At 37.1% G+C, this 26101-nt stretch overlaps 1 protein-coding gene across 1 annotated transcript; it reads right to left on the bottom strand.

Annotated features, from left to right (window-relative positions):
* Positions 1–78: 78 nt before the first annotated feature.
* Positions 79–26045, bottom strand: LOC110381730 (5-oxoprolinase). The gene is made up of 29 exons (XM_064041468.1): positions 25869–26045; positions 23615–23790; positions 22721–22912; positions 21959–22247; positions 21342–21543; positions 18270–18367; positions 16582–16689; positions 16003–16155; positions 15340–15479; positions 15072–15139; positions 14358–14491; positions 13735–13886; positions 13247–13392; positions 12765–12906; positions 12260–12392; positions 11739–11883; positions 10894–11041; positions 10331–10443; positions 8735–8910; positions 7875–7972; positions 7677–7787; positions 6871–7004; positions 5953–6064; positions 3599–3730; positions 3067–3159; positions 2571–2706; positions 1902–2009; positions 1465–1562; positions 79–1032 (listed from the first exon to the last, which is right to left on the bottom strand). Exons 2-29 carry the CDS (start codon positions 23777–23779, stop codon positions 886–888), a joined length of 3873 nt encoding a protein of 1290 aa, XP_063897538.1. The 5' UTR covers positions 23780–23790; positions 25869–26045; the 3' UTR covers positions 79–885.
* Positions 26046–26101: the final 56 nt, after the last annotated feature.

Here is a 26101-nt window from a genome sequence, read left to right as displayed (position 1 = left end):
TAAATAGTGTTGAATGTTCCTAAATTCAAATATTTAAGTATGTTGAACTTGATAAAGTTTTCAATAAAACACGATGAATTCTGAAAGAATAATTATAATAACCTGAAATATATAATATAAAAACAATGTGTATATAAAATAACAATTGGTAACATGTAAATATAAATATCATATATCCTATACATTGTGATTTTCTTTTTATTGTACTTATTGACATTTTTAAAGCTTAATATAACGCAAATAAAATTATTGTTGATTTAAGTAACAAATATAAAATAATAAAATGTTTCTTATAAATTAATATTGTACTTATTTGGTTTGATTTATGGACCCTTTACAACAGTTTAACTCTTTCTTAATAAATGCTTGTAACATTTAACAAAGTAACACTGAATATTGTAATAAGCCATATTCATTTGACTTAAATGCTCTTTTACATTATCTTATCTATCACACTGTGTTGAAAATATCTATTATATTAACCTGATAGAAATACTAAAACATCGAATTGGGAACCTCCTCCTTTTAAAGAAATCGGTTAAACAGACCGTCTTACCACAAAAACTTTTTAACGTCAGTTTAAGATTTGTCAAAAAAAATTTCAAATTATGACGTTGAAATAAGGTCCATTTAGGTACCACACTTTTTTTAGACACGTGTTTGACACATGGTTAAGTTTTTGTAGTAAGACCAAGATTATTTTTGTAGGGTTCTTACAAGATGCTTTATTTCTAAATCAGAATAAAATGTTCCATGCCAACTGTAACTATGGCTATATTCATATTGCATTATTTTTTGTGCTTAAATAACTTGGAAAAATAGCACACTTATAACAAAAAACATTACTATTTATATATGCTTCAAAATAAACTGTATCCCCCTACATCACACAGACTCCTGCGCACTCCTATACTCGAACACACTGCCTCTCTCTAGGAAGGCGCTGGTCTGTTTGTGTGTGTGCGAGTCTGTCTGCGCGTCTGATGCGGGACCGTAGCCACCGCCGCCGGGGGAATTCATTATGTATTTATCCTGGAAATTAGAAGGGATGATATATATATATATATATATTTTCTAAAAGTTTATACATATAAAGAAGAAATATTTGATTGATTATTTGTTTGTTCCGATTTCAATAATTATTTACTGTTAAGCTACACTATCTGCCCTGAACAGGGGCTATGTTTCATTTCAGAAATTTCCCGGGATTGGGTGTAACCGAATGCAAGAGCTGGTTTTTAAAAGTAATTTATTTTGGCAAGTTTCACTAAGGATCAAATAGTCAAAGAGTAGAGATTTAAAACTTTAACTTATAGATAAGGAAACAGGTTTAAAAAAAACCTGCTTTCGTGATCTAAAAAAATTTTCCAGTTGTTCTCTATTTAAACTACTAAATAACAAGTATATACAAAAAAAAATACTCCGTTATTACAATAAAAATTAAAATAAAAGTATTGCTCTTACCCCTGGGAAAGCCTGTATGGAGGCCTTTCCTCCTAAGTTGATAAGTCGACCATCCACACGCTGCAACAAGTTCAAACCACGCTCTCCTGATTCACCACCTACAAAAATATTATAATATTACATTTTAAAATATTTTTATATAATAATAGAGTTATCGATACTAATATAATACAGAGGATTCATATATTTTACCATCACACGACCCATATAATAAAGGCGAAAGTTCGAGAGACTTCTTCAAGTGTAAACGGTTCAATTGTTTTTTTTTATGAAACTTGGCTGGCAGTAGTATGTGTTGGATTATGGGCTACATTTTATCCGGGTGCATCAAGTAGTTCCCATATTAATCTGATTAAATTGCTGGCTGAAGCTAGGATTCTCATAAACTACGGTTAAATATAACTTTACTACATGTACATATAATATTATTAACACACCGTTCATGCCATAAGGCTGGAATGATCTCCGCTCAGTGAGGACCGACAGCTGCACGCTGCGACGGAATACCAATTCACGAGTTACTCCGTCTCCACCATTCCAACGACCTGGAAATATTTAAATTATTATAACAATGTGTAATATTAAAAGATGTGCTTAAGTAACAGCCTCACAGGTCGACCATAAAGGTCAGTCAGAGGATCAGTAGGAGCCATCAATGTCATGATGGGTTCCATTGTGAATCTCATGTAAGGAACTCAGCCAGCTATGTAGGACATATTATAGTGCACAAGCATTTGCTAGGTGTATATTAATCACTAACTTCTAGGCTTTGGCCTGCTTTGTGAAGACCTCGTGTACAGTAGCCGTACTAGCTACAGCTATCCCGGTGCATCGGAGAGCACGTAAATTTCGGTAATGCGCCTGATGTCTTTCCGCTGGTGTCGGATTGCCGTCCCATCGGGTTATGAGAGTGAAGGAATAGGGAGTGCACTTTTGTCTGCGCAAATGCTCGTGCACTATAATATGTCCTGCGCAGCTGGCTGATCGCGTTATATGAGAACAGCCGCCGTGGTCGAAATCGGCCGTGGACGCCATTATTCATTTTTATTAGCTACAGCTAGACCAATGAGGCAGGAGACACAACGACAAATCATATAAGTACATACCTCTGCCACCCGACTGCGGTCTTAGCGAAAACTTGGTGACAAGCATGGGATATCTTCTCTCCACTATTTCCACGTCCGTGATGCGGGTGTTCGTCATGTGTGTGTGGACACCACCGCAGCCGTGCCAACCTGGACCCTGGAGGTAGACAATAGGCATAGTTGTAGTAATTCCGTATTATATATTAAATTCACAGGTTTAGAAGTGGATGTGCGCGAACAATGTTCAAAAAAACCTCGCAAGACTAAATACAGGTAAAAGCCGTTTAGAATGAATTTTAAACTTGCATGCCAATTAAAGTGTGATATGTTATTTCTGTTCATTAAAAATCTTGTGTTGTAAATTCATTAATTCCAAGACACAACAAACTTATTAGAAAACCTCTTCAAAAAAAAGTAGGCTTTAGATTAATTTCTGCGCAGTAAGATAGTCTGACTTAGATTAACCCATGGAAATCTGAACTTTACACAATAAACAGGTACAGAGGTATATACTTACAGCGCCACTGCCGCCGGCGACAGTCTCGTAGTAGCCCCAGTCCTCTTCGCCTAATGTAAGGTTGTTCATACAGCCCTGAGATGCCGCACACACCTAGAATACCCAGTTACATTTATAGTTAGAATAACTCTGATTGAACTATAATAACGATGAGGGCATTTTTATATAGTTCCCAAATATACTGACCTAATTTATGTCTGGAGGATGCAAAAATCGAGGACTTACTTATCTTTATTCTTTGTTAAACGTTAAATAATTAATTACAATTTAGTATCATTTAAAGCTTCCATCAGTCCTGTACTTGGTTATTTTTTTTTATTGTTGTTTAATTTAATAAAAGTTGTGTTATTTAATCAAAGTACGCTGACAATCATATCTTTTCATCGTCTACAAAAAACATCCCCAAAAATGCCCAACCTTTTTACCTCTTAATACGTTGTATTCGCGGAAATAAACGAAGGAATAAACTTCGCAGCTAAAACACATACATATACCTAGTAGTTCATTTATTCAAAATTAAAACTATTTTTACCTGGAAAGCCTTGAGCACGACATCAACAATCCTTTGTGAAGTAAGAACGTTGCCTCCCACAACTGCGGCGTTCTCGGACGGGTCCAGGATAGATTGTGGGGGTATTATCACTTTCACTGGGTTTAGGCAGCCCTGGAATTATTATAAGAATGTTTATGAAAATACTGAGCATTTGGAAATAGTGTAAGAAAAATAAATGATTAACCAGGAATCTTCAGGCAATCAAGGTTCTACCTAATCCTTGATGCTTTTTACAATTACCGTATTTGCGAACCTACGTCATTTCAGAGTAGATGAACCTTACATAGAAGTTGGGTAACACTTTTTTGTTTGTAACTTCACAAAACACTGAAAGGGACAAAATAAAACTTTTCACATGAGTCTAGAAGTCGGTGTCTGCAGAATTGTTGACTAAGTGTATTTAGGTACCACCATTGAGTGAGAGCTGTGTTTCGGATGGCACGTTAAACTGTAGGTCCCGGCTGTCATTGAACATCCTTGGCAGTCGTTACGGGTAACCAAAGGATATCGGGTTGCCCGAGTAACTGGGTTGAGGAGGTCAGATAGGCAGTCGAATCTCAACTGAATCCGGTAAGACTGGAAGCCGACCCCAACATAGGCTCGGAGGATAATGATGATTCAGTAGTATCAGCGTGAAAGAGGAACAAACATCCATATATATACACAAACTTTGACGTTTTTAATATTTTAATATAAAAATTACTGTTGAACAAAACAATTCAGTATTACACTCTTTTGCAAAAAAAACGGGCACCTATGCGAAATCTTAGTTTTAAGGACTTTACGTGTATTTCAAAGGGTTTTAATGATTGTAGTATGATTCTAGCATCAAAAGGGTTAGCCAAGCATGCGTGAGAGTGTATTCTAAATTTGAATTTTGTACAATTGCTAAGAAATTGGTTAAACCTTGTTTTGGACTAATTGCTAGCAGAAAGTTCGTCGGTGTTTTGAAAAGTTTTCGAAGTGATTTTCAGGAAAATGATAATGCAGTTTTAATTAATGATTAATGTACTTTTTTGTTAGATCAAAACCTTTTTAAAAAACTATGCGTGTTTGATAAAATTTTCACCTGCCCTAAATGGGCTATACTGATGATTGGTGGCAATGTTAAAAGTTTCGGTATTTTAGTGTAAAGCGTTCTATTGTTTAGATAATGTACCCAAGTGTTTTAAAATATCGCTTTTTCATAAATAAACACTATTTAGAAGAGTATCAGTACCTTTGGCTGCGACAAAACCAATTTAAAGTAAGCAGTGCCGATCACAACTCGTCTCCTATCGGACATTGACATTTAAAAAATACCAAATTTTGTGATAAATGTTAAAATTAACCTCATGAAAAATTATGAGGAGGGTTAAAGTTATCTAAAAAGTCAAATTATTTCCGCGTTGAAGCTCTCGATAACTCCATAGGTATCGGGTTACTTAACGGCGATTTAGCTGAAAGGGAGTCAAGAATTCAAAATTATTGGCCAAACGTATATTTCTTAAGAAATGAGCAGATTGCCAATTATTGTTATGATTTAAGCAGGAAAGTGCTGTAGATGCCAGAAAATCTCATTGTAGGCAAGTTTATTTAATAAAATGTCCGTGGGATGAAAACACGCTATTTGAACGCTCAGACTCATAGATCTTCAGAGGTCTACGGAGATTCCCAAGAGACGAGGTTGTTTAAAAATCATTGATTACGAGACCTTAAGACCTCATGCTCACAGTCAAGGCGCTATTTTCTGTATTTTGTAGAATTTCAAGACTTTAAAAAATGTCAAAGTCTGATAGGAGACGAGTTGTGATCGGTACTGCTTACTTTAAATTGGTTTTGTCGCAGCTCAAAGTACTGATACTCTTCTAAATAGCGTTTAATTATGAAATAGCGATATTTTAAAACACGTGGGTACAATATCTAAACAATAGAACGCGTTACACTAAAATACAGAAACTCTTAACATTGCCATCAGTCATCAGTATAGCCCATTTAGAGCAGGTGAAAATTTTATCAAATACTCATAGTTTTTCAAAAATGTTTTGATCTAACAAAAAGGTACATTAATCATTAATTAAAACTGCATTATCATTTTCCTGAAAATCACTTCGAAAACTTTTCAAAACACCGATGAACTTTCTGCTAGCAATTAGTCCAAAACAAGGTTTAACCAATTTCTTAGCAATTGTACAAAATTCAAATTTAGAATACACTCTCACGCAAGCTTGGCTAACCCTTTTGATGCTAGTAACATAGTACAGTCATTAAAACCCTTTGAAATACACGTAAAGTCCTTAAAACTAAGATTTCGCATAGGTGCCCGTTTTTTTTGCAAAAGAGTTTATTATTACCTGGTTCAGCGGGACATCATGTCCCACCATGCAGCGCAGACAGTATATAAGCGCTGACAGCGTGATGGCGCGAGGAGCGTTCAAGTTGCCCCATACCTCCACACCTGTGCCACTACAAATGTAAGACTTATTAAACTTATGTTAAACTTGTGCAAATTTTGGTAACAATAGTAGCAAGATTCTAGAATAAATGCTTCTTCAATTTAAGAGCCCAGCTCTTGTCAGTGCAGCTCCTTCCATCTACGCCTATCTAGCGCCAACTGCTGAACTTCCTTATACGTCACAACCTTCATCTTCTCTTTAATTTGCTTAATATTATAATATTAATAGGAATAAATAAATGACAAAAAGATAGTTTAGTTAAAGAAAGCTTTTAATAGCACACCAGGAATTTTAGTTTCGACTTCCGATAGTCTAGTCTGGGCTCAAAATAATGTTTGTTTTTTAATAATTTATGTAAAGCAGCTCCCTTATGTACACCCTTATGTACTCCTTTATGTACTCCCTTATCTACACCTTTATGTACTCCCTTATGTACTCCCTTATATACTCCCTTATGTTCACCCTTATATACACCCTTATGTACTCCCTTATGTACACCCTTATATACTCCCTTATGTACACCCTTAAGTACTCGTATTGTTTTCATATCACCTTTCTCTTTTTCCCCTTATAGTCATTTACAAAAATAAAAAAATCATTTATTTTCTACTAACTTCTGCCAGCGGTTTCACCCGCATCCCGTGGAAACCTCTGCACGAACCCGGATAAAAAGTAGCCTATAGCCTTCCTCGATAAATGGGCTATCTAACACTGAAAGAAATTTTCAAATCGGACCAGTAGTTCCTGAGATTAGCGCGTTTAAACAAACAAACTCTTCAGCTTTATAATATTAGTATAGATAATATGAATACTCACGTAAAATCACAGACGGCGCTTCCAAGATCTTTGTCTAGTGTGACAGTGAGGACTATAGGAGTACCGTTGTCCATGTACTCCGTAGCTTTGAGCACTGTGGAGCCTGTCTTAGCGAGGGCGTTGCGGGCTATTTCCTTTAAAATAAAGTTAAGTTAGATATATAGGGCCTTACTACAAAAACTTTAAACCCTGTTTTACACTTGTCTAATAAAATTTTGGCTGCAAAATGAACCATATGTCAACGTCATAATTTGACATTTTTTTAGACAAGGCATAAACTGACGTTTAAAAGTTTTTGTGGTAAGACGGAAAATGTTAATACATATCTGTGGTAGACATATAAGCAATAATTAATTAGCGTAAAAGTCCAGGTAAATACGGTGTTTTCCAAAGCTATACAATATTAAAAGTTTATAAAACTTTTTTGAAAAAAATCCTTGTAGCTAACCTCGATACATAGGCTTTGTAACACTAAAATATATTGAAATTAGGGCTGTAGTGTTCGCCCTACCTGTGTCTCTGTAATTACCATCCGATAATTAGGATATCGGCTCGCTTGCCCACATAACGTCTTACTCCCGTGCCACACACTCTCCCGGTTTCCCGCCAACTGGCCATAGAGTATAGTGTGCACTCTCCGCGTCTATGTGTCAACGAGACAACAAGGGCGTTCAGGCAAACACATTACTTTCGGCTTTGTAATAATATTAGTACCTATAGATTGTATCCTGAAAAATCTACACCAAACAATCGCTGATTATATTAATTTTCTTTTAATTGAGCAGCATGAAAAATTATCACAATACCTTGAGCATGTCCCTGACAGCGAGCTCAGCGTTGGCTTGTATGTGCGTCATGTACGCCTGCACCACGTCCAAACCGTACTCGTTTATCAGCTCACCTACTAGTTGAATACCCTAGAAAAGTAGCACAAATAGATTACAGAAAAGAATAGAGAAAGTTATATAAAGTTTAAACTCAAGAAGATAAATTTGATATTTTACCCTCTGGTTAGCAGCGACTTGTGCCTTCAAATCTGACAGGTTGTCAGCCAAGTTTCTCGTACCAGAACACCCTGGCTCCTTGCCCGGTTTCATAAGCTCTGTAAAAGACATAATAAGTTAGTCGGTTAGTAATTTATAAAGGTAATCTTGATATCCTCCTAGCCGATTATCGGATACGGCGGCTGTTCTCATGTAACGAGATTAGCCAACTGAGGAGCACACATTATAGTGCACAAGCATTTGCTTGGACACAGGTGCACTGACTATTCCTTCACTCTCTGCTTGCGATGGGACGACGATCCGACACCACCAGAGGGAGATTACAAGCAGGACCGACATTTACGTGCTCTCCGGTGCACGGGAAAAGGTTATCTTATTACAAACATGGTTCTTCGCCAAACTTTTTGTCTCCATGGAATAAGGTAGGTGCCAGCGGGTTGCGGAGATGCGGAAAGGGGGTGTGTGTACAAACATCAAAAAAGTGAAGGTTAAATGAAAGTCCAGTTTCTACACAGTAGGTATGACTTGTCACAAAATGAAGACTTCACGAATTGAACTTGGGCCAATCAGGTATAGTTATCGGCACGAATCTTGAGCTCTGACCTTCACCTGCGCAGAAGTAATTTATTGGGTCCCTTTTGTGGTATTCGTGAGGCGCGGGGGCGGGCTAAAGCGGCGATTGGCCCGCAGTGCATCGCGTCATAGCCGTCACTCGGGATTGGTTCTTCGCTAATAAATCACTTCTGCGCAGATGTAGGTCAGAGCTCAAGATTCATTCCGACGACTATACAAGTGCGACAAAATTAGCTATGCCTATCAGTTTCACAATGCAAAAGTGCTACTTCTTTTGTGACACTAACCTTGAGTTAGCAGTTCCTCATTGAACTTCCCCGCGTCCACCAGCAGCATAGACTTGAAGGCAGCGCCCTCCTGCAGCAGCGTGACGGAGTGCGGCGGCATGGAGCCGGGCGTGAGACCGCCGATGTCCGCGTGGTGACCGCGAGACGCCACGAAGAAAATCGGACGAGAGTGTGAACTAGGATGGAAATATGATGAAGAAATATACGCTATAAGGCAGTATATAGTCCAAAAGCGTTGTCTTTAGACTTCTTTTCCCCTATAAATAAGTCATCAACGTAAAAATACTATCTCTCTTTTTGCACCGTCCTTCTCTTCAAGGCAAAGTAAATCTCTTCGCATTCTCGTATCGTCCTTACAGATGGTAGTTTATAGTCAAAAGCGTTGTCTTTAGACTTCTTTTCCCTTATAATTAAGTCATCAACCTAAAAGTACTATTTCTCTTTCTTTTCTAAGCAAATTAACTCCATTTCTGTCCCTATATCGTCCTAACAGTATCCCTATCTGTCACAGCATAGACTTGAAGGCAGCTCCCTCCTGCAGCAGCGTGACGGAGTGCGGCGGCATGGAGCCGGGCGTGAGTCCGCCGATGTCCGCGTGGTGACCGCGGGACGCCACGAAGAAAATCGGTCGTTTGTGAGAACTAGCAAGGGAATATGATGAAGTAATATACACTAGATGGCAGTATATAGTCCAAAAACGCTGTCTTTAGACTTCTTTTTGCCCCTATAAATAAGTCATCAACCTAAAAGTACAATTTCTCTTTTTGCACCGTCCTCCTCTTCTAAGCAAAGTAAATCTCCTTTCATCCTTATATCGTCCTTACAGATGGTAGTATATAGTCCAAAAACGTTGTCATTCGGCTTTTCTTCCACTATAATTAAGTCATCAACCTAAAAGTACCATTCCTCTTTTCACCCCCTTTCTCTTCTAAGCAAACTAACTCTATTTCTACCCCCATATCGTCCTAACAGTATCCCTATCTGACACAACATAGACTTGAAGGCAGCCCCCTCCTGCAGCAGCGTGACGGAGTGCGGCGGCATGGAGCCGGGCGTGAGACCGCCGATGTCCGCGTGGTGTCCGCGAGACACCACGAAGAATATAGGACGTTTGTGTGAACTAGCAAGGAAATGTCATGAAGGAAATACTTCAAATATACGCTAGATGGAAGTATGTCAATAGTCAGGTCGTTTTGGTTCCTTTTCCCCTATAATTCAAACCACGAGCCAAATTAACATTGTTCAAATTACGAGCCGGTCCAATTTATACAACTCGACCCTATATGAACGCTCCCCTCCCTTTAATTCTGTCAGCGTGGTGATTAACGCTCATACCTTCTCGTTGTGCTCAATCCTCTTCAGTAATGAGGGAATAAAAAGGCTGATGATAACGCCAGGCGGAAATATACATTTAATAGCGATGTCATTTGGTTTCTCCTACCCTAAAATTCTGTCACTCTATCTATGTTCTAACTCTAATTCAAATTAATTATTTTTTTGTGAATATGGTTACATGGATATATTGCTATATAACAAAATATGCATTAACCAAATCCTACCACCTAGATGTAAATAAATAGTAGAATATATACGTACTCATGGAACACAGGAGTGATGACAGTCAAGTCTGGTAGATGCGAGCCTCCAGCCTTCGGATGATTGGCTAGAAGTACGTCACCCGGCTTCAGCGAGTCTCCACGTACTTTCATCTACACACAACAAAATACCTATTAAAAAGATAGATAGTATGCAATCAAACAAAATTAAATAACTAACTAAAGTTTAAAACTTTTTCCAAGTCATGATTAAAGATGAATGGATCACAATTTTACTGTAATAAATGATTGACTGGATTCGTTTATCCAGTCACTAAGCTTTCCTGCCGGGGTTTGTTCGTGCGAGTTACCACGGTCCTGGTACATAGAGGGCTAACGGCCCATGATTGGTTTTAGTCAGTAAGAGTCTGACACTCACTCACGCTGCACCTATAGCGGGAGGGGTCAATTCATGATTTCTCTTAAAAAAGTCATTAACTTTGCCATCAAAAGTCAACTTCGGACAAGTGAGCTACACTTTTAGGATAAAATTACTAAACTATTTGCAACGTTTGCTAAGTCTAGAAAAGATATACCAGAGACTAAAAGTTATTCTAATATTACCTGATACTGCACAGTTTCCTGCATAGCCCCCAAGTGCACAGGTATATGCGGCGCGTTGGACACAAGCCCGCCGTCCGCGCCGAACAACGCGCACGAGAAGTCTAGCCGCTCCTTTATGTTCACTGATATCGATGTGCGTTGGAGTACTCTGTGGGGGAAAGGTATTGTTATTGTTAAGTTTTAAATAAAACCAGCTGACCCCGCGAACTTCGTATCGTTTAAACCTTCCCTGGACCTCTACAAACATTTTAAAACCAAAATAAGCCAAATCGGTCCAGCCATTCCGGAGTTTTAGTGAGACTAACGAACAGCAATTCATTTTTATATATAAGACTAGGTGTTACATGCGGTTTTACCTTGCGATCTCAAGGAATTTCTTCCCATACCCAGACAAAATACAATAATGTAATAATGTCACTGAGGGATAGTATAGCTTCTGAACAATAAAACAAGGTTATATTCCTGGTTTTAAAAGCATTGATTTCAGATAACTGTACAGATAATGACATAACTAAGAAGTTCTGTAGCACAAACAGTGCCGCATCTTATCAGCTTCTAGTCTAACGAGATGCAGCTGAATACCAGAGTTTAACATGGAGCGACTACATATCTGACCGTTTCAACTTGGGCAACTCGATATCCCTTGGTAAGACAGATTGTCAGACTTTCTGGCTTCTGACTAACCGTAACAGCTGACAATCATATTCAAATGCCAGGCATCTAACGTGCATTCCGTAATACAGAGGACCTTATCATGACGAAACGGTCACACATTCACGAACCGACCGTGCCCAGCGTTGCTTAACCTTATGATTAATACTATAGAGTAATACTATACTCCTGACCTGCCCATCTGCTCAGCAATAGACATGAAGCGATGGCTGAAGATGCTCAGCTGTATGGAGTCCAAGTCAGTAGTGATGCGCTTCGGCTTGCCGCTGCCGATCACTATACGAATGTCGCCCAGAACTGTTATTTCGGCACGGCAGTCTGTACAAAAAAAAATATATTTAACATGATTTGAGTAAATATTTTGACCGACTAATATAAGGAAGATGTCAAAATGTGTGATAATTTTGGACCATTACTAAAAAGTGATAGACTTATTTAAGGAGTTAACTGCTTGAAGTTAATTTTAGTTAGGTCACCAAGACGTCACAAAATATTTTACGGAAGACTAGTAACGTGGCTAGTGGCCATTACTAAGGCGATGATGATGCCTAATTTTACACTACATGGTATTTCGATCATTGGCAAATTCATCAGACTTCTATCAATCATGTTCTTCGATAGCCTTACACCATGTCATCAACATAAAACGATGTAAATTATAAACAAAGATTTTTTTTATATTAATAAAACATACCCGGTTCAACAAGTATAGTAGACAGACTGTCCATAATGATGGCGGGTCCTGCCACCACTTGTTCAGGCTTCAACTTCTCTAACAAGTAAATCGAAGTGTCTTTGTAGCCTCCTTCGAAGTACACCTTCGTTGTCTGTGGATATTTAAAAGAATCAGCTACCTGTCTTATCAGAACTAGACTTGTATGCTTTTTCTGGACCTAAAACTTGAAAGTTCCACAATCAGACCTTTTACTTTCCCACTGCAAGGTATAGATTCTTCTTATTGCAGAATATTAAACTAAGTAACTTGATAAATAATACCGAGGCTTTTAGGACAAAAAAAAATAAAACTCTTTTAGTGAATTACTTTTTAGTTCTGAGGGTCATATATACTCAAACAAGAAAACTTCACAGGATGTCCATAGATCCTACCTATTTGTAATGCTGCGAAAGAAATCAAGGAAGAAACAAGGATAGTAGAGGGAAACGATAGCATAAACAAAGGTTTGGAGTATCCAGCATACCTTCTCAGGTACAGGAGTGGTTCCCTTCCCGCTGGGCGGCGCTGTCTCCTCGGGCACTGTGCTCATGCCGACACCGCGGACTCTCACGTCATCCACTATCACGTCACGGCCTGATAGCGTGAAACCGAACTCGCTCTTGTATCTACAATAGTAAACAGATATAAATGTAAGTCGTAAGTCACAGTGTGAGAAGAAAGTCCGAAAAATCTGTGATCGCGGTTTGTCTTGCATATATTATTTCCATATGAGATCAAGTAAAAGAGAAACTGGACTTAAACTGATCGAGGTTTATCGGGAAAAAGAACTTTCAACAGTATTAGCACAGATTTCTATAATAGTTACGTGGTATAAGTCAAGTGGTAAGTCATGTAAGACTCCTTATCACTGAACCCATCGTAGGGGGAGTAATTTGCAATCATCTTATGTTTATAAATCAACGGCAAATTAATCACATCCTGTATGACATTCTACCACAAACTTACCTATTAACAAAAGCAGTGTAGAAGTCCCCATGTCTACACGCGGTGGGGGAGTCCCCGGGTACAGGCGACACCATCAGAGCGCAGTCCGTGCCCGCGTAACGCAAGTGGAGGTATGGTTCCGTCTTTATTTGGGATGCTGGTATGCCCTGAGAAAATAGGAAAAAGATATAGATAATAGAAAAATATTTTCTAGACGGTTTGCCTTCACAAGAAATGAGGAATAAATTTGGAAGAATGATTAGGTTTGACTTCAAAGCCAATGGGGGGGGGGTATAAGTTTGACTAGAGCTGACAAAACGATGACCTAATTACAAAGTTTTTAGTGGTCCTGATATCTGACCGTTTTACCATATTGATTTATGAGCCCAATCAAATTATCAGCTTTAATTTTGTAGAGGAAATCAGGAAGTTTTTTAAGTAAAAGTTGGCTGACATATCCTTACCATGTTCCTACACTGTGTGGGCTGGAGCCATGCCGTACTACTGACCTGTCTGATCAGCTTGTCTCTAGCGAGGGCAGCCAGCAAGTCGAGCTGATCGTCCAGCTGTTGGAAGTGATCGGGGCAGTACACGGCGGCGGAGGGGGACTGTTCCTCCTGCACTATGTGGGCTAGGGCCATGCCATATGCTGACAATATACCTGGAAAGACAATATATTTATGTAGATAAATTGATCTTTAGTACACAGAAAAACTGGTCTAAAAAAGTATATGCGATAGTTGGGAAAAGGCTTCTTTACATAAAGAAGTCATCAGTATTTATCATAATTACTCCAAGGGGCTGAAAACTGAGGCCCTTTAAACTCAAATAATTCTGCAGATGCCCAAGCCGGCTAGATGATAAGGGTCGGCCTAACACGACGCTGTCACTTCGTCATATTTGATTTTTGGCCTTTTTTATTTTATATGTATAGATTTCTTTTAGTGACATTTATATACATAGTTTTTTGGACCTTGATGTCTGAATAGAACAATTCAAAAAACAGCCTACAACTCACCAGCATACTTATGTACGAGCACTGTAGATATGCATGTAGCAAGCGAGAGCATAACCACGCGCTGTAGTTAGTGTCAGTGTCAAATGACATCATTTTTGAGGTATTTTGACTCACCAGCATACTTATGTATGAGCACAGTGGATATGCCCAGCTGCCTGGCCACACTGCAGGCATGCTGCCCGCCCGCGCCGCCGAAGCAAGCGAGAGCATGTTGGGAAGCATCGTGACCTCGGGCTGTGGTTAACGCCCTGGAGAAAAAAACATTATTTTTATTTTAAATATAGTTATCAGCACGAATCTTGAGCTCTGACCTACATCTGCGCAGAAGTGATTTATTAGCAAAGAACCAATCCTGAGTGACAGCTATGACGCGATGCGCTGCGGGTCAATCACCGCTTTAGCCCGCCCCCGCGCCTCACTTCATACCACAAAAGGGACCCAATAAATTACTTCTGCGCAGGTGAAGGTCAGAGCTCAAGATTCGTGCCGATAACTATAGTGTGCATCAGCATCGCTGTAAATATAAAAATAGTAAATTAGGTTAACTTTTGGTAAAAAAAACCTTTCTTGCACTAGAAAAAATGGCAGCGATTCTAACATCAGCATCGCTGTCACCTAAACGAGGGTAACAATTGGTATTAATGACAGCAGGTAGCAATTAGGTAACAACTCTCTTTATATTTTTCGAGGGAATATATGAGGAGTGTCTCACTTCAAATAGACCTAATACAAGTTTTTTTATGTAAAGTCAAGCTAGTTGCAAATGAGCTGTCAAAAATCTGATTTCAGTCAACGTTTCGCGGGTTTTTAGTTACATCAATATTTTACCTGATCGGTCGACACATGGCTTCGTTGGCAACATTTATGAAACCCATCGCCACTTCTTCCATGGTCATCTATAAAAAAAAAAACGAATAAAAAAAGTTTCATTTAAAAATACATTTATGTGGTTTTAATTGCATTAGAGATTTTAGCTGAACCTCTGAATTTCAATGTCAAAAAAAATATCCAAATTCATAACGTCCTTTTCAAAAAGTCAGTTAAAATAAACTTCCTAATAATGGAAATAAATCTTATTAATAATAATCGTACATACCTCTTTACCACCATCCTGCCGCAAAAAGCTGTTGATATCATCGGTCATCTTCTTGAAGGCAGCAACAGTTGCATCTCTGTCTAGCGGCTCGTTCTCATTGCGACCGAAGATTTTTGGGAAGTACTCCGGTAATAGACGACCTATAAAGAGAATTAAGTATTATAAACAAATAGTATGTACATGTTTTTAAAGAACCCAGCCCACTATCCCCCCACACAAACAATTTTCGCCAAGGCCTTCTTTCCTCCCCCTGAATATATCATTGCCTATTATTGCATCATTACCTACTGAAATAGGAAACCTTTTTTTCTCTTCGATTATAGTTTTTTCTTGTAAACATATTTTTTGTATAAATTATTATTATTTTATTGAACGCCCGGCTTGAACGACTGACTGACGCTGCGTGAATTACTTGTAACCCAACCACTTAATTTCTTTGTGATGGTTAACACAAAAAAATGTGTGCCAAGGTGTGCCTGCCTAGTTAGACGTTCCTTGGAGGCCGATAATTCGGGCCAAACTTTTTGTACTTAATCACAAAATATGGTGCGAGTCACTGCGCAGAAACCATATTTAAAGTTCTTTCTAAAGCTCAGAAGATGCTTAGTTGCGACTGACTTTAGCGTAAAACGGTACCTTATAATATAACAAACTGGTACTCACCTAACAGCAAATTAGCGTCAGTAACAGTAAGAGGTCCTCCCTTTCTATAGCACGCGGGCCCGGGCTCCGCCCCCGCAGACTCGGGGCCGGCTACCAGCAGCCCCGACCTGAACATCAGCATAGACCCACCGCCAGCCGCTACTGTGTTTATGTCTAAAAAGAACAAATTAATTTTAGTTAAAATGTTCGGAAATATACAGTATTTATACAAATTGGACTAGACATTAACACACATAGACTTTTCAATGACGCTCAATTTTTATACTCGGTATTTATTTCTGTGCACGTCTAACTGACTACACGTAGTCCAGTTAAATCATTTGCCGAACTAAACCAAATGCATTTTAACACCAAGATTGAACAAATATCGATTTCCAATCTTATCTCCAATTTTATCTTCATCTTCCTGCTCTTTTTCTTCAATATATTGCAAAGTGGTCTCCGCGACACAATAAACTTTGGTCAAATTTCTAATCATACTTTTTGGTTGACCGACAAAAAATAATGTACTTTAATCCTTAAAACAACAGACATAAAGATCAAAACATCAGTAATTTGTTATTAGTTACAACTACTTACCCAACTGAGGTGCTTGTATAGTAACTCCAGCTGTAGTAGCTTCGTGAACATGTTCTAAAGACCCTGCGTAGCGAGACACGTCCGTCGAAGTACCACCCATGTCGAAACCTAGAATAAATACGATTGAAAAAACCATACAATCGAAAAAGAATAATAAAACTTAAAAATTATTTAAAAAATGAAAAGCCATTACCTATATGATTTTTTTTTCAATATCTAGTTTCGCCATTTTCAAAACTAAATATCTAAATGACCTTGATCCCATTTCTTTTAAAGTTTCTCTATAGATGTTTTATTTCAAACTTATGAAACAATCAATCTTATACTCTGTTCAACAATGAATAAATAATAAAAAAACCGGCCAAGTGCGAGTCGGACTCGTGCACGAAGGGTTCCGTAAATTACAGTTAAATCAACCTATCTCAAAAACTATAAGAGATACTTTGATCAAACCAAAAATCGTTGAAAGAGTTAATTAGCATGCATCACCTCTATTTTTTTTAGAATTTTATACCCCGTAGTTATAAAAATAGAGGGGGGGGGACATACTTTTTACGACTTTGAGAGCTGATATCTCAAAAACCGTTCACTTTAAGAAAAATGTTTTTTAGAAAACTTTATATCATTTTAAAAGACCTTTCCATTGATACCCCACACGGGTATGTACATCGAAAAAAAAAAATTCATCCCTCAGTTACATGTATGGGGGGCCCCACCCCCAATTCTTTTTTTTACTATTTAGTGTCATATTTTTGTAGCGGTTCATACAACACATATTCCCATCAAAGGACAATGCTCAAAAAAAACCCAAGCCCGGCGCAAACGAAAAGTAACTCAAATTATAGGTAATAATAAGTAATGAAATACTGCATAGGAGGCACCATCTAATTCAATGGCTAAATGTATGAAATTGCTATTTGATTTTTTAAAGGGGTAACATGAGCAGCTGGGGCTTATAGTTTAATTAAAGTGCTATCTGAAACAACAAACAAGTAATATGGCAAGTAATAAGCTTCTCCAAAAAGATAAATCAATACCGAAGTACAGGCTGCAGCGCCCACGTCATCGCGTCATGAGCGTTTTCCATTACCTAGGGTGGGCTAGACATGGGGAACAGTTCGCGCATCCCGCAACATTTTTGGATCATGTCGTGTTAGAAATAAAGAATCGATGACTTTTAAGCGTACCTAATTATTAAAATGAAAAGTACATTCATATCCTGTTTTAGTTCTATCATCCTATTATCTTGTAAAAGTAGGTAGAATAGTGGAGAAGTTGCTATAAACATGTCATTATGTACTCTTAAACCACAACTGTATCTGTTTGCTGTTCCTTTTACTAATACATTATGTTACCTCTAAAATCTTGAGTAGCAATGTACCGCAGATGTTAAAATTCAAATAGCAATTTCACACATATAGCCACTGATTTCGATAATGCCCCCTATGTAATATTTAATTACTTATTTTTACCTATATTTTGAGTTACATTTCTTTTACGCCGGGCCTGGGTTTTTTTCTCATACTTCATGAGCATTGTCCTTTCATCACTGTAGTACTTATAGTTTCCGAGTAAATCGGCTGTGACAGACGGACAGACGGACAGACGGACAGACGGACATGACGAAACTATAAGGGTTCCGTTTTTGCCATTTTGGCTACGGAACCCTAATGAGTAAATGAACATACCAATGACCGGTAAGCCAGTTTCCTTCTGGTAGGCTGTCATAGCATAGCCCACGACTCCTCCGGCGGGACCGGAGAGAATCGCTCGGGAACCGTTGAACCTGATCACATATACGATATATTAATATTTTCCTTCCCTTGATACGTCAAATGGCCTTATTGAAGTATTATCATTGTTTTTACATCTATACAAAAAAAAAACGTTTGGGCACAGTTTATTTTTCAAATAACAGTCAAATTCATGTGTCCATACAATAGGGTATTTTAGTCTAGATGAGAAAAAAATTAAAAGTGAATTACAATGATTGTTTAGAGGAAAAGCAATCGGGAAATGTTAGTTTCACTTCGTAAGGTACATAAATATATTTTTTATTGCAGTTTAAAGTTTTTAGGTTTTTTTATCTGTCTTTGAACACTACGAAATGTCGCCGCCATGCTAATGACGTCATTACGGTAGTGAACAAAAGTGTCAGTTAAAATTTTCAATACATAGGGTCATTTCGCCTGTTCGCGTCCATAGCCCAGTTCGCGTCCATTTTGCCGATCTCCTTTTAAAAATCCTCGAAAACAAGTCAATTAACACACTAATCAAACGAAAAGTCATTACCGCTAATACGTTAATGTATAAGAGGCACGCACAGATAGACAAACGTTCTGTGCGTCCAACCAATCCTTTTAGAAAAAATAATTAGTCTAGGCTCTTCAACAAGAAAGCGAAAACACGCAGAATTTTAGATAAAAATTAGTGTGCAGCGGCGTGTTTGATGGTAAGTTTTATATTGTTTTATGTGAATTTTAGGATAGATAGCTATTTCTACAGTTTAATGATGAATAAAAGTATAATGTTTATTATGAATTTGGTAATGTTTTTTATATTTAACGAGTAAAATCGCGTCCACCTTGGACGCGAATTACTACATCGAATTTTACGAAACTTCCACTTTGCGTCCACAATGGACGCGAACTAAAACTACCCTCTATAATAATAAACCAAATTGCGTCCACTGTTTTCGCTAAATACTTGCTTATAAAAAATAATTAAAACATACTGTTTAATATTAATATATTAAACAGTACATTTTTTTATTAAGATATATACGTGGTTATAATTAAATTATCAACTGATATAAGTAATTTCATTTAAGATAAGTTCTTCCGATACAGGAAAAAAGAAGGAAAAGACAACATACACAGAAGAAGATTTAAATAAAGCGTTAAATGTTATTCGAGAGAAGAATAAATCGATAAAAAATATGCAAAGAATATGCTACCTTGTCTTATCAGACAAGGTAGCATATTGTTGAGTCAATAAATTATCATTTATTGACTCAACAATTCTTTTAGTTGTATCTTTACACAAAATTATTAAATTGTTTTGTTAATTTAATATGAAAGGAAATCGATCTACGGATCGAAAACGCCTGGAAGAGCTACTGGTCCATGAAGGGAGAACTCCCTTTATGTCTGAAGCGGAAACTAGTCGACATGTGTATTCTGCCCATCCTAACCTACAGCGCTCAGACTTGGTCTTTGACCGAATCTCAAAAGTCCAGGCTAAAAGTATGCCAAAGGAGCATGGAGCGTAGCCTGCTCAGCATACGGCTTAGTGACCGGATACCTACGCAACACCATTATCCGGTCCAAGATCCGGGCATAGTAGATGTGGGCAATAAGTCTGCAAAGTTGAAGTCGAATGCACCCGGACAAGTGGGCCAACATCACCACACACTGGATCCCTGAGGATAGAAGGTGACCGAGAGGGAGACTAAGAAAACGCTGGAGAGAAGACTTGGACAGCTTCCTCTCGGACTGGCCACAAATAGCGATGGACAGAGAAAAATGGAAGGCTATGGGGGAGGCCTTTGCCCAGCAGTGGGACAGCATAGGCTAATAAAAAAAAAATTATATGGCCAAAAACTTAGTATAATCAAGGCGGATCTTAAGCATTCCCTGTGATTTAGAGTAAAATTAACAGAATTGATTACTGTTTATTCTTCAAGTTTCAAAATTAATTGCCTAATTTTAAGTTACTTAAACCAATGTTGAGAAGAATTATTTTTATTTTGTAAAGTGAATTTTAAATGATGATAATGTTGATTTTTAATAATTAAGTGTATTGTTAATTAAAGAAATTGTTCAAATACAATCTTTCTTTATTAATTCTTAACAATTTCACCCCTATATTCCTTTTCAAAGCCGCTGGACGCGAACTGGACCATGGGTGGACGCGAATTGGATTTTATGGACGCAAACTGGGTAAAACGCCTAATTCTGAGGTTTATCGATTTAAATAGAAAACGTAAGATATTTCTTATACAACTGAAAGTTAATCTTAAAATAGAGTATATAAGGAATACATTACACAAATTTGACATGGAAATGAGTGCTGGAGCATTTTTATTATCGCCGTCAAACTTGCCAACTGCACTAAATGGTCGCCAACAGGCGAAATGACCCTATCAAAATATGTATTACTGACAGCTGTAGTAGCGTAATGACGTCATGACCAAAAAACAATCATGGCGTCCGTTGTGTGCCGCGTTTTCGCGAAATACGCGCGAAATTTGAAATTATGATAAAACAATTAATTTATATTCGTACATAACGTGAGAAAAAAAAATATTTTTAATTTTTTAGAGATATATTAAGACTAAAGAATTTATTTAAGATATATTTCAAAAATGCATGTAATACCCTATTATGCACTGGAATTATTCATTATGTAGTGGTTAGTGTATTTGAGTTATTATTTAATTATGTCAGAAAACTGGCAACAAAACAGCACAGACGAGAGTATTCTTGCAGAAATCATCTACATACAACAACCCTACTAATATTATAAATGCGAAAGTAACTCTGTCTGTCTATCTGTTATGCTTTCATGTCTAAACCACTGAACTGATTTTAATAAAATTTGGTACAGAGATAGAGTTGACCTTGATAAAGAACATAGGATAGTTTTCTCTCAGATAGATAGAATTCCCTTGGAAACGCGATATAACCGAACTTTACGCGGGCGAAAGCTAGTTGTTATATAAATTCCCTGGAAGAGTAGACGCTGCAAAAGCAACTCACATATTCATAGGCGTAAGACCCCCATCCGACTGCATGAACAGCACATTAGACCCCTTCAGACCCCCCGAGAAGCCGTCAGCGAACCCCCTGACGTACTCCCTAATGTGGGGGGTGAGGTACGCGTCAGCTGATGCCGTGAACCCTCGCGGCACCATGCGGACCATGGATGTTATGGCGTGAGAGAGAGATACTTGCTTGAACCCTGGAATTCAAGGGAGGTTGTCACAAGTGAGCAAACATCACCACTAAATGGATCTCTGATGAAGGCGACCGAGAGGAAGAAACGCTGGCGAGAGACTTGGATAGCTTATAGTATAGGCTGGGTATTTAAAAAAGTTATAAATTATCAAAGTGGGTTTCAAAAAGTTTTAAGTAAATTATACATGACATGTACCTATAAAGATAGTCATTTCTTTTGATTATTTTATACCCCCTCCACAGGTAGCGAAATGTAGAAAATTCAGGATAATACTTTTAAAACCCATGTGCGTTCCCTTAATTGTTTTTGCAATATGGAGTTGTTGACACTATTAAAACAAACATTAAAATTATCTGCGTGTGAGATAAATAAGTGTGCCCACTCATTATTTTAAAAAAGTTTTAAAAGTATATCTCACCTATTTCCTCAGCAATCTTCCCAATCCTGACCTCATGATCATGATAAGTATAACTATGAGCTAACACCACAGCCACACTCTCAATCCCTTTGTTCTTCAACGCAAGAAGATCCCTTCTCACTTCCTCTTCTTCCAAGTCCTTGATGACCAGCATCTTCTCCCCAGTGGTACCGGTGACGGATTGCCAGGAGCTGGGCTTTTGCATCTGACACCTGTCTTCTAAGGCTGGGATGACTCGACAGTCTACTTCTACTACGTCGGTGTAGAGAACTCCTGGGCGTTTTATGTCCTGGAAGATGAAGAGGAGATTTCTTTGTTTTGGACAGAGTGGACAGGGAGAATGGTAAGTCTTCTTGTAGTTAAAAAATAAAAAATAAAAAAAATAAAAAGTTATTTTTTATGATTCTCCAATAAGGAGGGGGGATGAAGAAGGGAAATAAGATGCCTTGGTTTTATGAAGCAAGGAATTTGCTTGTATTTCGCACACTTTTTTTGTGTTTTTACTTTCTAATACTTCATGTACCTTGATAATAGGCCTTTCTTTTTAGACCCTTATTCTACTTTCCTATTGAAATATATTAGCTTTCTTACAGGGCCTTTTGGATGTCAATATAGGAGGCCTAAGTTTAGTAGTTTTCCCCTTATTTTTTTTCTGTTATGTTTATATTGTTCAAATGTATATGCGTCTTTACACGTGCAATAAAACTTATTTCTTTCTTTAGTCGTGAACGTCCTAAAACTAAAATAATAATGATGACTTACCAATTGAAATATATTTGGCCTAGCCTGATTCCCAATGTACATTAGATCCTTGAAGCCCTTATTGATGACCAGCGCCATCTTAGCTCCCTTCCTCTCAAGTAACGCGTTTGTGGCGACGGTGGTACCCATCCTGATTGACTCTATGAGTGAAGAGTTCACTTTGCCGTCTGCGGCTAGGGCGTTGCCGGTTTCCTGTAAAAAGGTGTAATTTGGTTTATTTAGAAGAACTTCGCAGTTACAATATTTTTTCAGTTACTTCAACTGCAATGGTGAAATATTTTCTCTAATCAGTTCAGTAGTATCAGAGCCTATTGCAAACGAAAAGTAAAATATTTTCTCTTTAGTACAGGTAGATGAGTCTCATTGGGTGATATGAGGTCTTGAAGTAGAAATCTGCCAGGGGCTAGGAGTCATTGGATTAAAAAGCTGTCTAAACCATCACGAACATGTGCTGACCCGTCGATGCAAGACAGTGGAAGACATAGAAGTAACAAATAGCCACATCATCATCATCATCATCATCTTTGAAAATGAAATCTCTACTATGACAGTAGAGATAAGTGGTATCTTATCAATATCTATCTTATTTTTTGCTATGTAATGCCCAAAAATTGCAAAAATACAATTTGTAATTTTACTACAGCCCTCAGCCTCCCAAAAGCCCTTTACACCTAAATCAGATACCTCCTGCAAGATCCTTCTAATAGCCTCTCTGAGCTACCATCAGTTCTGCAGGTAAACTTCATCATTTTACCAAAATATTTCTATTTAAATACCTCCAATACAACTTCCTTTTCTTCATTTCTCTTTCGCCCTCATCTATCAAACGTTCAATAGATTTTCAACCTAATCACAACAGTGGAAGGTTGATGTACGATTGGTAAAATCACATACCTCCTGCAATATCCTTCGAATAGCCTCTCTGGGAGCATCATCATAGTTCTGCGGGTCTACCGACAGTAGCTTCATAACCCTCACTTTGCCGTTAGGACAGCGAGCGTACACATCTGTGAATGTACCACCGCGGTCGATGGCGAATTGGAAGCCTGGGGGAGACATGGTGGGGGTGGCTGGAAAGAGACATGAATGTATGAATAGAAAATTGTCATAAATGATAAGGAAAACAAAAATGGAAAAAAATGTTATATGGTGTTGATCAGATTTTTAGAAGAAAAAAATATGTTTTATGTTCTTAATTTAGATATTTTGTTTTTACATAACTTTGTTTTAAGCTGGCTGGAAATGCTATGAAGTTATCATCATTTAAAATCACCCTGTACCTGCCTATGCTAGAGTATAAACAATAAGACAGTTTCCTATGCAAATAAAATATACAGAACACATATTATTTTCCTTAGACCTATTATTATATGTAGGTAAGTTATTAAAAACAATCATTTACCTACAACCTACTAGGTTTTGTAATGTATCATAGGATTTTCCAATCATACATATTCTTCACTCACATGTAGGTAAATATGTACACCTATTACATCTTCCTTTCTTCAATATTTTATACTTATTGGTAATATTGATATTGGTAAGTTTGTGATCGAATAGAAAAAAAAATTATACCTATACTAAGTATAGGTTTTCCATTATTACTCATAATCATCTTTTAAAAGGAAGATTTTAATGAAAGATAGTCATAGCAAGACAGTCTACCTCGCATGACCGCTTGGTTTCATCAATTTTCTTTTAGACAAAAAAGTAAGTTTAACTATGATAAGCTCTTTAATATATTATCAGTTTGAAAATATCTTATTTTCATTTATGTGTTTATGTGTCTAGGTGTATTGATTTACTAACTTACTTACATATATTTACCTATTAACTGAGTATTCAATAATTTCTAAATAAATGGTATCGCCTCAAGTAGGTAATAAAAAAAAGTCTGTTGAATGTTAGTGACCAGACCTGAAAAATTACTATTTTATTTGGCCTAATTTCAATAAACCAATTACTTTTTTTCTCAATAACTTGCTGTCCCATAAGTCATATGTAATACACACCTATTATCTAATCATTGTGTCTGCATCGTGTACTGTGAATGAAGTGACTAATATAATAGAATATTGGCCGAAGCAAATAATTAAAACAGGAAAATTATTACAAAAGAACATTACGTTCACTAACTTCAGTCTCATCTAGACATTAACTTGTCAGATAACAGATGAAATAGATATTGTCTTAAAGATATCTGTATTTCATTACATTGTAAAATCAACCATATTGAAAACGTATAAGGTTGAAATTTCAATAAGTAATCGCATATTGAAACTTTACATTGTAAAATCAACCATATTGCAAAGAGTTAAGGTTGAAAATTCAATAATGCTAAAGAGAAGAATGACTGCACTATTTGGCTAGATGTTTGTCTGTCTGTTATCAAACATTAGTTTGCAAGAAAATCAATATTACATAAGGTTTTGCTTTAAGAGGGAAATTATGTTTAATTTTTATTTTTATTGCATTGGTTTAAAAAAGGAATCAAATTTTTCTTTCACAAGTTTGTATGGAGACATTACAGATCAATTTTAGTTTCTTATGCACCATGATTCCGTATGTAAAGATGTTAAGTACTAAATGTTTGCACTACATAAAAAATATTAACTAAAAAACTTGTGTTGGTACCAGGAGACGTTATAGAAGAGAATTCTATTCACAAGATTTTACATTTTGGTGAATATAATAAATACTTACATTTTGAAAAATACATAAGTAAATAATTTTAGAAACTGCGACTAAAAATTTACTACATTATTTGGTGAATAAAATGGGTAGTGCTACAAATCAAAAATATTTTCTATTACACAATATTAAATTAGGACCTATCAAAATCTAAAATTAGCACATTTTTTTTATCTCTATTCCAAGGACAAGGTTTCTTTACCTAGTTTTTTTTTTTAAATAAACAATGATGATCTGCAAAAAATTACGATGATAGGTACTTATGAAGATCAACAAAAGATGAAATGCTAATGTTAGTCTAGTCTTATCATTCTGGCAATTAGAATTAGGATTATTCAGTACCTACAAGCAAAATTAATGCCGTTTCTATAGTTTTAACGCCTATTGAAAAATAGACCTACCTGCCAACTACTGGCGAAGTAAATAGCAAACAAATTCTTGCACTTTCTGAACTTACCTCAAATGAAATCTGTTGAAACTGAGTTAGATATAATTTACGTAAAATCTTCTCAACTTTACAGCATGTCAACACGCATTGAGAACTGGAAATTGAATGAAAGAAAATGAAACAACAATACTAAAGTTATCAATTTTCTTATCGGCGTATATTTGTTTCTTTTTCTCAAATGAATTTAGGACCAATACAGGTTGTCTTGTCCTACTCTAACTCTTAAATTAGCAAATAGCTAC

Source organism: Helicoverpa armigera, chromosome 25, assembly GCF_030705265.1.
Source record: "Helicoverpa armigera isolate CAAS_96S chromosome 25, ASM3070526v1, whole genome shotgun sequence".
Classification (NCBI taxonomy): Eukaryota; Metazoa; Arthropoda; class Insecta; order Lepidoptera; family Noctuidae; genus Helicoverpa; species Helicoverpa armigera.
The sequence above is the reverse complement of the archived record's forward strand: the minus strand, read 5'-3'. Positions and strand labels throughout refer to the sequence as shown.